At 35.9% G+C, this 13,834-nt stretch overlaps 1 protein-coding gene across 2 annotated transcripts in view; it reads left to right on the forward strand.

Annotated features, from left to right (window-relative positions):
• Positions 1 to 8,127, forward strand: part of CDH9 (cadherin 9) — a 101,328-nt gene extending 93,201 nt beyond the window's left edge. For both annotated transcript variants that reach the window (XM_051799395.1, XM_051799396.1), the window contains 3 exons: positions 4,052 to 4,169; positions 4,255 to 4,506; positions 7,208 to 8,127. In XM_051799395.1, coding sequence (XP_051655355.1) covers positions 4,052 to 4,169; positions 4,255 to 4,506; positions 7,208 to 7,695 — 858 coding nt within the window. In that variant the 3' untranslated portion in view covers positions 7,696 to 8,127. The remainder of the gene's footprint in view (positions 1 to 4,051; positions 4,170 to 4,254; positions 4,507 to 7,207) is intronic.
• Positions 8,128 to 13,834: the final 5,707 nt, after the last annotated feature.

The raw sequence follows: 13,834 nt of genomic DNA on the forward strand, positions 1-13,834 counted from the left end.
CCTGGCTCGGAACACTTCCAGGGATGGACCATTCACAATGTCTCTGAGCAATCTGTTTTAGTGCCTCACTATTCTTTGAATAAAGAATTCTTTTCCAATGTCTAATCTAAATCTCTCCTTTTTTAGTTTAAAACCATTCCCTCTTGTCCTATCACTGCCTACCTGTGTAGAGAAGTCAGACTCCCTCTTTTTAATAAGCCTCCTTTAGGTACTGGAGAACCACAATAATTTCACTCCAGAGCCTTATCTTCTCCACGCTCAACAATTTTGCTATCTCATCCTGTCTTCATAGTAGAGGTGCTTCAGACCCCTGATCATCTTCGTTTCCCTCCTCTGGACTCGCTTCAATAGACCCACATCTCTCTTGTGCTGAGGATGCCAGATATAGATGCAAGTTCTCCAAGTAGAGTCTCTCAAGGGCAGAGTAGAGCGGTAGAATCAACTCCCTCGATCTGCTGACCACACGACTTTTGATGCAGCCCAGGACACACTTGGTCTTCTGTGCTGTGAGTGCACATTGCTGGGTCATATCCAGCTTTTTTCCATCAGAACCCCCAAGTCCTTCTCTGCAGGTCTGCTCTCAATGAGCTCTTCTCCCAGTCTGTACTCATATCTGGGATTGTCCTAGCCCAGGTGCAACACTTTACACTTGGACTTGTTGAAATTCATGAGATTCTTGTAGGTCCACTTCTCAAGTTTTCCAGGTCCCTCTGGATGGGATCTCTTCCTTCTGCTGTGTCAGCTGCACTACTCAGCTTCATGTCATCTGCAAACTTGCTGAAGATGCACTTTATCTCGCTGTCTGTCATGACAAAGATATTAAAGAGCATCTGTCCCAAGACACTGGCCTTTGTCAGAGCACCAGTAAAAATCATGACTAAACAGCACTAGTCCCAAGATCTTCGAGAAATGTTTCCATTGAGAATAATTCACAACACATTTTACATTGTCAAACTGCTACCAACACCTTGTTCTGAATGTAAAGAGAAAACTTTATGTCAATGCTTATGTTTAAATTTTCATTACCCTCAAAGAAAAACGACCTCTAAAAACTTGAATCCATCGAATAAGATCCACTCAAGAGTATGACACTGTTTCTTAAAACATACAGGAGTGCACATGCACATGCACATGCATAGGCAGCTGTCAAAAAATAGTGACAATAATGCTGTATTTTCTAAAGTGTGCTCATTTGCATAGGAAAGTATGAAAGAAAGAAAAGAATGGGAATGCTTTTTATTTTCTCTAAACCTGATACTCTTGAAATATATTCCGGTAAAAGTAATTTTCTTGAAATAAGTCTTCCCTCATAAATCTTACAGCATCAGAGATCTTTCTCTGAAGCCTTGGTGAAGAGTGATCGTAATTCAATGTCCATAACTGCATCTAAATGGTAGAATATATTTCCAACATGAAATTACAAAATGTACACAAAACACTAAATTTATTCATATAAATGTGATACTTAAAAATAGATTTGTTTCATTTCTGCAGAAATTATCATCAACATCATTCTCTGTTATTTACAGCTGTATAACTGAAAAAAAAAATCCTTAATTAGATAAAATCTCTAATTTCCTTTCACCTATTCATCATTTAACACAATTCACCTGCAATCATCCATTCTCATTGTTCTTTTATTCTCCCGTCTTTTCTGGTAGAAGAACAGCTGGTTCTCAACTTATGAATCCAACAGTTAGAACAGGTAATAAGGTTGGGGTTTTTTTATTTCTTCTTCTGCCTTACCCTCAACAATAATTTTTCATTGTAATTAGGTTCCTCTATGCCTCATACAATTGTGCTTCTCCATGTGATTTGCACATGAAGAGAATCAAATCCAGATCTTACAAATACCCCACTGATTGCATCTCAAAAAACCCCAAGATACTAAATTGCAATTTTTGGTAGTTATTACATGAGGATATGGGTATTTTCTCCTTAGGTTTTTCAGCAGGTAACTCCACAAATAATGTCACTTATTCTCTCTTCTCTTCGGTATTTTTTTTTTTTTTGGTAACACTATTATTAGACATTGTAAAACTAAAATTAAGTCCAAACCTTGTCTTGTTTGCTGTACTAATGGTCTCAGAGGTAGATTACAGCAAAGATCAAAGCAATGGGACATTGGAAAAATGTTGGCATAAACAGAGACTCAGAAACATACTGAACAAGGTACTTAAACATAAATGAGAATTTGAGTAATCTTGGGAAAAAATAATGATTTAAAGAACAGTGATGTTTAAGTGCTTTAAAAGTGATCTTAACATGTACTTATTATTCTAATTGCACTTAGAAACTGCCTAATCCTGCTTTCAATATAGTTACATCTTTTGTGCAAGGCTGATGCTCACAAATTACCTTTCAAGTTCCTCAGTATGCCTCAAAAATAAAAAGAAATTATAAAAAAAGTATTGTGGCTGTTTTATAAAGAGTTGCTAGGAGTTGGACAAGCTAAACTCAGACCTCTCTACTGTTTTTGTGTTATGTTTGTTTTAATTGCACCTTAATATTACTAGCTGTAATAAAATTATCACAAAGTTAAGTAGAAAAAATGGGTTGAATACCCATGATGCAGTACAGCACTCTAGTAGCAGCATGTTTCTGAATGTTACAGTAATAAAAATGCTTTATTTTGTAACCCTATAAATGTTTGCCTAAAACAGTGTTCCATTCTGTGAGATACTAAATGCCCTCCAAAATTTAACTGTATCCTCAAGTCCTACTCAAGCTGATGCTCAGAGAAAATACATAAGTAAAAGTAATTCCTTATTTGATTTGTGCAAAGCCAAAGATTGTATCAGTGCTACTTGTCAACTACTGTATTTCTTGCAGAAGTCATGCTGCACCTTCTGTGGAAATAAAAGAAAAACAAACAACAAAGTCTTTGATAAAAAGTTGTTTTGATGTCTGCAGGATTTCAAGACAACCTGTGCAATGGAAATACCTGAAAACTCAAGACAGTCATTGGCTCTCTTGTAGCTTTGAAAGAAACAAACTCATTCTGCCTTTAAGTTTAGGTGCCATAGGAATGCACCTCTACTGAGTTAAAGCATCCTCAGTTGAGACTCTTGGTCTTATGCCAAGAAGTTTTGTCATCTTGTTATTGAACCCAAACATGTCCTTGCAAGCCAAGGTGGACTAGGGGCTACTCTCTAGTGTGACACCCATCAGGAAGGGCGAAGGATAGAACAATCATTTATACATCTTACTGGCATTACTGTGACTCATGTAGTGTGGCATTTTAACTGTTGCAAGTCCATTCATAAACCACAGTTACTCCCAGGCAATTTCTCCTTCCTCAGTTCTGAAGCTGTTTCCCTTAGCCTCTATCTATCAGTCCAGATAGACAGAGAAAGCAGAAAAAGAGTCAAATCACTAGTGCATATGCATGCCTATACACACATGAGTACACATATTTGCACATTTTGATGCAACAGAAAATCTTGTGCAATCCAGAAGTACTGCTGAGGCTTCCTTTTTTTAGTCCTCTCTGCTCTCACCCTATACTGCTACGTTTATCACTTGTTCCCAGCTGGGCTTGAGTGGCCTTGTTAGGGCAGCTATTAAGTTCCAATATAAGAGCTTTCAATTTAGGAGGGAGTAAAGCATCTCTTTTTATTACCTCAGGAGAATCAAGCATCCTGCCAGTGCAGTACTCCAATTTATCGCCAGGAGCAGATGAGGTGGATTGAGAATTAGACCCAGTCAACAACTGGTTTACACAATATCATTGCTACGATGAGGCCACAGGAGGTTTACAGCTTATACAGAAGGGGTATTGTTTGCGTAACACTGCAAGATAATGAGTACAAATCAAAGCACAAGGCTGTTTTGCAGTGAGGACTGGATCCTTTTCCATCCTTCATTATGTATTTAAATAATAAAACAAAGTATTTACCAAAACCTCTACTGGTTTATGTAGGAAACATTTGGCTTAAGACATCCATTTATGTCTTCAGATAGAGATTCATTGGATTATTACTGGACATGAAAAGCGGAGGTTTGAAACACATGATTTCTAAAATAGCATAAAATACTCTTTTCTTTATAGCTGATACAGACTGTGAGTGCAATTGACAAAGATCAGCCTCCTCGAGGACACAAATTTTTCTTTGAGTTGGTGCCAGAATTTGCTGTTCACCCCAACTTCTCCATTGTAGACAACAAAGGTAATTGCTGACTGTACCACCCCCTCCCCAATATCACATAAAACTTAATCCAGAAACATTTATTGATTCTGCTTTTCCGTTCTAGATAACACAGCAGGAATTATGACTAGAAGAAATGGATACAGCCGTAGTAAGATGAGTACCTATTTTCTGCCAATCATAATATTTGACAACGACTACCCGATCCAGAGCAGCACGGGCACGCTGACCATTCGAGTGTGTGCCTGCGACAGCCGGGGGAACATGCAGTCCTGCAGTGCTGAGGCCTTGCTCCTCCCTGCTGGCCTCAGCACAGGGGCACTGGTTGCCATTCTCCTCTGCATCATTATCCTGCTAGGCAAGTACCTGTGATGAGATCTTTACGTGACTAGGCAAAGGTCATTATTCACATGACCCACAGAACAATATTTCATACCTGATATGGTCTTTTTCTCGATTTTTATTTTTTTTTTTACCAACTGTTGTCTAAGAGGGAAAAGGAACAGGGAGAGGGGGAGAGGCAGGTACTATGGGCTGTTTGTCATCATTACTATTCAAAAGAATATGTAAAAGGAATGAGACTGCGCTATTTAGATTAAATAAATTAAATAAATATAGGTCAGTTTTAGATACCATGCTTATTTGAATAATGTTTTTACTATAATCAGATCTTCATTTAGATCCAGAACTTTAAAATCATATTCCTGAATCTGAGTGTTAAGTTTTGCAGTGACTAAATGATATCAATTATACTAGCTATTAAATGGTGAATGGTTTATATTTTTTTCTGTTCAGGAAATGTTTAGCTCAAAAACATAGAAATTTTTGATTGCTTGCAAGTAATAGCAAGAACAGCTGACTAAATAAAGTGTGATCACAGAGTTAGGTGAGTGTTTGGAGAGTGGAAGCATTAGAAAAATGCATTGATAAATGAGAAAAGTAGATTAAATGCTACTCATACCCTGGTGTTAAGAACAAAAAAATTGCAACTTGCATGTTTTGCTTACCAGAGAAGTGCCTCTTTAAAACTGCCATCATCTTAACTTTCCAGTAAAAGTCTGCAGAAAACCTCTTCCACCTGCCGTAGCAAACACAGCTAGGCAAGGGGGCAATGAGAAGCTACAGGTATTGGTTTATATAATTATAAGGAGATCACTTTTTTTCCCCCCAGTTTCTAGACTGGATTCAAGATACCTCCAGTAAATATTCAGAAGGTCACAGAGTTTATTAGGAGAGGGGCAATATCTAGGAACTATATTTGTAATGTTGGGCATAGGGAAGGGAGGATACTTGAGCTCTGACAAACTGATTTTCAATGGGCAACATTGCCCAGGCATAGTTTGAGCAGCAGAACTTGCAGAGAACCCCTACCAGCAGACAATTATGCTTCAATTCTGCCAGACCTAGCTGTTCACCTTGCAAAGTTCTTAACACCAGTCAACAGGCTCTGCATCTTCAAAACCATCCTTCATACCCCAACATAGAGCATGAAAAGATGGAACATGGAAGGCTGCAATCCTTTTAGTACAGAAAGAATGCTCTAAAAAAGAAAATCTAAATGTGCCTTAGGATCACATCAATAGCACATGAGACTCAGAACAGGATCAGGGACTATTGTCATGCAGAGCAAATATGACCACGTCCTGTCTCTAGCCCCAGGGTTAGAGGCCCTGCTCTACTTAGTGTTACAGACATATCTGAAATGAAAGAAGTATATGGCTGTAGAGCATCTAAACAGAACTGTTAGTCTACAGCTAGTGTGATACTCAGCATCTTATTTAATTTTTTAATGAGGTGCAGTGTTTTAGAATAGTAGACTGACGTCAACATGCCCAACATAGGAGAAACCTATTAAGTACCAGGCTGTGAAAGACACTTCTTCATAGTAACCTTTTAGTGATCTGCCCTTGTCTCATATATGGAGTTCTTAAACTTAAGTGTGCTATTTCTTGTCTAGCATTATGAAAGCTTGAAAAAAAGTGGTTCCTGAAAGAAAAAAAAACTAACAAAACAAAGCAGAACAGAACAGAACAGCCTTTATATTCACAACATTATACTATGGCATGTGGAAGATTTCTGTTCCCTTCTCCCTACCTGCAGCATGTCCAATCTTACCTTTTATTCATCAGTACTCAAATCACTCAGAGTAAAAACTTAGCTCCTAAGACTCAACAAAAGCATTCAGCACTGTTGTAATGTATGGTTTAGCAACCACTGTTGTACCTCATTGACAGACAGTCTTTCTGGCCTCTCCTATTTACTCCAGCTACTGCAGCTAGGGTCAGATTTTAAAACGCAATTAAGCATTGAATTCCTCCTAAAATCAATAGCATTACAATGTATTTAAAAATCTTAACTTCATTTTTTTTCATCTGCTTTTGCAGAGGTTCATTTCTGTGTCAATCCTCACCTCTTCAGAAGAAAGAGTCATTCAACTAGCACTTAAACTAGGAGGATCATATTTTTCAAAAGAAACAGTAGCAAAGACTGGATTTCAATTCTTGCAGTCATTGAAGCCAAAAATGGTTTTGTCAATAATATTGATAGCTGAAGGTCTTCAGGTTCTTATTTTCAGAAGGACCTGTAGAGTTCATATTTAGAAGTGAATTAGACACTTAGGAATACCTAAATCACAAGCTTTCAAGTGTGCAAATTACTTTTACCAGGAGATTCAACTATACTTGAGGAAATCACCCTTAATGACTGCCAGAAATGTGGTACTTCACAAAACTAAAAGTAAAGTTAAACTTTAGTAGGATCATATATTGTAAGGCATTGTCTGCTTTTTAAATTCAGCTTAATTGTATATCTATTTAAAATATATAATATTTTGATCATTGCTCCCATAGGTAAAAAAGCATATTTTTTTCACTGCTATAAAATCATTAATACTTTTTCTTATTACCTTCAACTTGGAGACAGCTTTTATCAATATTTTCCTACTAAAAATCCCATTCCTGCCTAAAAACTTTTCTGGTTCAACAGATGACATAAAATATTTGCTCATTTATTTCATTGCTAACTACATATTTCTTCATTTATCTTTTGTTTCCTTTTAGTATTAGTTGTCTTGTTTACGGCTCTCAAAAGACAGAGGAAGAAAGAACCCTTGATCATCTCCAAGGATGATGTTCGGGACAACATTGTGACCTACAATGATGAAGGAGGCGGGGAAGAAGATACCCAGGCTTTTGACATTGGTACACTGAGAAATCCAGAAGCGAGGGAGGAAAGTAAGATGAGAAGAGATGTCATCCCAGAAAGAATATTTCAGATAAGGCGGACCGCACCTCTTTGGGAAAACATCGATGTCCAAGATTTTATTCATAGAAGGTTAAAGGAAAATGATTTAGACCCAGCTGCCCCTCCTTATGATTCACTAGCAACATATGCCTATGAAGGAAATGATTCCATAGCAAATTCACTCAGTTCCCTGGAGTCACTTACCACTGAAGGCAATCAAGACTATGAGTACCTCAGTGACTGGGGACCTCGGTTTAAAAAACTGGCAGATATGTATGGTGGAGAGGATAGTGATCGAGACTGAGAAAATAATCTGTGACCTGGTCAGTGTTAGTGGAATTCATGTCTATGTTACTAGATAAAGTGGCCTACTCTCTCTTACTTGGGAATAAAAAATTTACAAAAAATAAGTGTTGTCTTAGTAAGGGTTTGCTTAATCAATAAGTCAACGTGAATGAATATGAATGATTTAGATTTTTAAAAATCTATAATTCACCCTCTCTGCCTAGAAGCCTCAGATGAAAGGGTTTTATTTAGAATGAAAAAAAAAAAAAGGCTTTTTGTGCCTTTAATAATGACATGGAAACTCCATTTTTTTAAATTGTTTTTCATTACTTTTCCTACTGTCTTGGACAGTGTGCACCTGCATTGTAACATAATCTCAAAAATATACTTCAAACCAATTAATATTACTGCCATATTTCTTGAGTTAAAGAATTTCTGTGTGTTGATTCATCCCAATATTTTTATATATGTATATTTATATTTTTGTATTTTTATTAAATAAATTAGTATTTATAAAAACACTACCTACTCACGTACTTTGTTAAGCGTGAAGAACTGTCCAATCTGTCTGAACAAAGGAAACTGCATATTGTGCAATACTTCATTTTTTAATGCATCTTCTTATATTGGATTAGTGGTTAAAATGTACTGTGCAAGAATGATATAGACAGAGTGCTCTGTAATAGGAATGCAGTGTAGAAAAAGAAAAACTTTTTTGAAAAAGTAATTATAAATAAACGCACTCTGATTTGCAATGTGTACTATATGACACAACAATATAGTTTCATGGTGAAACTCACTCCCACTTCTTATATGAACAGGTGACCAGTTAGCAGATTTAACAAGTATGTCTGAAGATTTAAAGAAGTATAAAAGTTTAGTCTGGTATATATGAAAACAATTTTATAATATATCTTTTTAAAAATGAATAATTAAGCAAACATCAACAATGAAAGGAAGGCTTTTGTATTCTAATCTCATTGGAATAATAAGAGAAAATTGGAGGGTTTTGAGAAAATTAGACAAATCTAATGCTACTAATAGTTTCTTTTAAATAAAAGTGAGCCAAGCAATAAAACCAAAGTCCAACTAATATTTTATTAAAGATGTTAATCTTCTATCCCTTCAAAGAAGTGCATACATTTGCATATTTCCTAAAGCCTTAATAGCAGTCGTCAAGTATATATTTGTGTTTAAAATATATTTGCTGGATCAGTTTTAATGTAATGCACATTCTTTTTCACAATAATAGGAATTTAAATGCATCACGTTATCTAACTGGGGGTTGAAGGGTTTGTCCACATTTGTTTAATAAAAAAGAAAAATAAAGACCCTCAAATGTATGGAAAAAAATGAAATATGTCAACAATGTATGATGTACACTATCCATAGAATTTCCACTTTTAGTATCAACTTCAAGGAAAACCAATTTCATACAGATGTTCAAAATAACAATGTTTTAAGGTTTTCTCTATGTTACCGTGCTATTTTTCAGGTCCTTTCAGAAAGAAACTTAAGAAACACATTGACAATGTAATATGGACTACTAAGGCACTCATCTCTTATCAAAAAGATTATAAAGAGGCTCCAGTAAAGACCTTTCAGCCAGACATAGGAGCACACTCCTGCCCAATATTTTCCTCTCTATTATTTTGACCCTTAGATTATTTATCAAAAATATTTCTTTATTATTATTTATTTTATCCTTCTACTAGACCCTTCTGTCAGCCCCAAGACATCTCACTTCAAGTTTTCTCACACTGAACTCCTTTTTGTGGGGAGCAGAACGTGTGTGTTTGTAACTGTGGTTCCGAGCAAGCACTTGAACATCTTGCTGTGAGCTGCATGTCAGGTCTGCAACATTATGTTGCAAACAAAATACTCTAGTGACACAAAAAGGTCAAAAACATATGCAGGTATGTGTCAGCTATGTACATGAATGTGATGCAGTGGCAAGACATCAGTGTATAGTTTGATGGCATAGGAAAACATGTATCTGGTTTTTGTCTTTTGGGGGTGAAAGCAAAAGATTTATGGAGTGTATGTCCTCAACATTGTTGCTGACAAAGTAAAGTACACAGAAATCCATTAGTCTTTGAATTCAATTCCCATAATTTTAAGGCACTGCCTTAAGATGAGATAGAAGAAAAGAAAAACAACAACAACAACAACAAAACAAAACAAAACAAACAAACAAACAAAACCAAATAAAGAATAAAAACTATGTCCCTGAAGAGAAATGACTGGGGGTGAGGGAAGCAAGAGGGAGTGTGGTGAAACCCAAATAAAACCAAAATAGAAATAGAATAGAGCATATAAACCTCTTTGACTTATAGAAATTGTACACCAGACATCATCTTACAAAGTAGATTGGGCTAAGAGGAGTGTTTCAGCGATCAGAAGTTTGAATATCAAACAGTGAAGTAAAATGGTAGGAGAGAGGAAAATGAAAATATATCTGTCCTCAAGTAAGGACAGATACAGACAAGGTTTATGTCCATGGAGTTGACTAAATTTTTAAGATGTCAAGACTTGGTCCAGGACACATCTGAGATCCAGTGGAATTTCAAAGAGACTTCTAGTGAAAGCACGATGAAAGAAACAGGGTGTGAGAAATTCTTATTCCTTCAAGACATATAAAATTAATTAAGAAATTGTATTTTCCATAACGAAATAATCTTATTTCTGTATTTTAGGATTTTAGTTTGCTTTTCTTCAATGACAGAAAGAAAAAAGGAGTATTGTAGAAGTCACCTCACAAAAGGTTCTGGTAGAGATATGTCCTCGATATCATTATGTCATGGTACCATTGTTGTACTTTGGGAAGAGCAGAAAGTCCAGAAAATCAACAAATAAAAGTACCTCCTTGCCTTCTCTTTCTGTAAGTTTTCTCATCCCATGAGTCACTGTCACTAAAGAGAGGGATCTTTAGCCTCTCTTCAGCAAGAGAATGAGACTTTCCCATGCTTAGGAAAATGAGTTGTTACTCTAAGAACCCTGTATTCCTTAAAGCAACATATGTTTAAAAGATGACGTACATGGGTTTAGAGCTCACAGAATTTCGCATAGTTGACATAGCAAAACAAGTAATTTCTCAAAATTGCTAAAGATTTCAAGCATTCTTACAATGAATAAAAGTAGTTGACACTTTATCACCTGACATGTCTAACTGGTAGTTCTTCGAGCTTGTTCATTCAAATGGACTACATAAACTATATTTTTTTTTTTAAATTGCCTTTTTCTTTTTTTAATGGATCTTCTTTTGCTCTTGTGTTTGAAACAACACAGTAAACAGCTCATCACAGATGGGGAATTTATATTCACTGTGGAAACTACTGTGAATAGGCAAAGGGCCAGGTAGAGGAACTAACAGGAAATTGCATAGCATTGACAGATCCAGAAATCTACATTTTCAGATGATAAAGGTGGCAGAAAAACTTCAGATCACCCTTTGACTAACTTCTATTTTCAATTAGTAAGTTCAAACTGATGGACTTATGTACATAATTTTTTTGATAATTTAAAAATATTTTTGTGAAACAAATACAAACATAGTTCATAATTCAATGAACAAACAGGAATTTTGATGGAGAAGGAAAGGAGATTGGATACTAAACATGTATCTGAATTACTCAATTTGAAGTCCAGTTACTAGTAAGTCATCTTTTAACCATCAGTGAAACAATGGCTATATGATTTCTCTAAGTCCTAAAGGCAACATCACACCCAGACCTTGCTGCTACATTGTATTTGGATTCCAAAAGATATAGAGAAGGAAAAGAAGGTTATGAGAAACCTCTTGGAATTTGGTGGCTATTTTTGATTTCACATGTCTATATTTGGAGGATCTGGGTGAGATCCAGCGTGGATACCACTACTCTCATGTTATGGAAGGAGCTAACTGACACGGAAAATGTCTTTGACTTGTCCAGTCTGATAGTACTGATGAAGTTATTAGCTTCCTTTGGCATTTTAAGATGAGTGACATTGATGGATACAACTTACAAAAAGTCCAACAAAAAAGACCAGGATTCATCTGAATAGGCAAAAAATATTGGTCCAATAATGGGCAGAAGTGCTAAATAACACAGTAGGATATGCCATACCAGTTAAGCATCAGGAAGTAAAGAGAGATAAGAAGTCAGAACTCCTTCCAGTGATGCTTCTGCAGATGTTCCTCCCTCTGTGAGAGAACAGAGGCACAGAAGTGCTGGGTATTTCATGTTTATATACATCTTTATCCTCTGTGAAGTCAACAGTGCTTAGCAAAATTCTGGATCCATGGGATTGCCTAAAACTTCAGACATGTCTCTCTGGGGAGTTCAAGGCCATAAGACCTTAGAACAGCCTCAAGAGAAAGGAGAAAACTATTTTTTTTTGGTGTTAATCTTTCCAAGTATCTAATTTTCTGCCACTCAGATGTGTTGTGGTTCACTGCAAAGGAGAAGAAGTAGTTGGAAACACTTAGAATTTACAAGACTAACTCAGGATCTTTTGCAGAAAAACTACTTGTGACTGCTAAGACCTAAGATAAATTTAGTAACTTCTGAGGAAATAACGTTATATTTAGTGATCATTCTGAATTGACTTAAAGCAATTTTGAACAGACTCTTTCCAGGCTTAAGAAAAAATAAGCTGAAAAAAAGGAGTAAAAATGTACACAGAAAAATTCCAACTGAATGTTCAAAAAACCCCCAAAACAACAAAAAACTAAAAACAAACAAACAAAAAACCAAAAACAAAGCCTAACAGAAATCCATTCCACCTTGATGGAGGTCTTCTTTGTAATGTTTATGTATTTGCTATTTCTTTTCATTTAAACTGAATTTTTGTACCATCCACATAGAGTTACAAGCTTATTCTGGTAAATTGTCTTATCAGTAAAAAATAATTCTGGAGACAATCTCCTATAGAAAGTTACGTCTTTCAATTAAATACTCAGACAGACTCCTCATTATGCCAGATTAAGCGTTCTAAGTACAACCACCATTGTACATAAACATTCCCAAAATTTTTAGTCCTTTCATTAAATGGCTGTTTTCAGAACAGCATAGTCACACAGAGAACAGAACAAAAAAATATATGAAACTTTCCCTTAGTGCTTTTCTTATGCATTGATGACAACAGATATTAACACCTTTTGTTCTGCCAAAGGCATTTCAACTGCTAATGGCCTAATTTACACTGAAAGTTGTATATTAAAGTTATATTTATACACCATTCCTCACTTATGCTAAGCAGACAGCACGCATAAGTGTTCAGGTCATTGCATATTGAAGTATTGTTACATAAAGCTTACAACTGAACTTTTAGAAAAACTTGAGCAGTTCCAGAAACAAAAGCAAACACAAAAGAAAAAAAAACAACAACCAACCAAACAAACAAAAGAAAGCAGATAAATTTTAGAAGCATTTTCAGGAACATGACACGTATATTATTTGTACGCATCTGTTTTTTCATTTTATATGTAGGGGTGAGTGAATATATATGCCTATATTAAAAAAATCCCCACTTTATTATATATAGGGTTAACCTTTAGGTACCACACTTATTCAAACAGAGATGCCCATCTAAAAGGAAAAAATCCATGGAAGAACACAAGACACATTCAACTAGGTGTAAACCAAAAGATATAAAACAATCTGATTTCATAGATTTATATGTTAGCATCCTGTTGTTAGAAGGTACATTTTACACTTCAGTTCAATTTCAGTTCACAAATCAAACAAGAAGAGATTTGGCCTGAACTCTGTTTAAAAATCACTTCCAAATCTGGGATTTTTCATGTTCATTAAAATCTTATGGAAATGAAATGCAGAAAAAGAGTGTTGTGAATATCAATGTTCTTGTGTTCCAAAGAAATCATGTTGACGTTATTCCTGCAGGGGAAGTGAGTGCCTTTGCTTGGAATCAGCCCACTGGCTGTCACCAGGCTCCATGCAGCAGAGGAAATCCAGGAACACATATTTCTTTCCTTTTACTCCCTGCTGCTCCACCACCCCCATTCAAAGCAAAACACTCTGCAGCACCCTTCGCCCACTCCAGTAAAATTCATTAGAATACTTTTTAGCAAATTTCAATCACCAGTAAATGCTGAAGAAGTGACAATGTCTTGTCACCACTTCAATGTCTTTTTCTTGTGCTCTGTTTTAGCAGGA

The sequence above is a fragment of the Manacus candei genome, unplaced genomic scaffold (genome assembly GCF_025592945.1).
Source record: "Manacus candei isolate 608988 ecotype Guabito, Panama unplaced genomic scaffold, ASM2559294v1 h1tg000049l, whole genome shotgun sequence".
NCBI classification, from domain to species: domain Eukaryota; kingdom Metazoa; phylum Chordata; class Aves; order Passeriformes; family Pipridae; genus Manacus; species Manacus candei.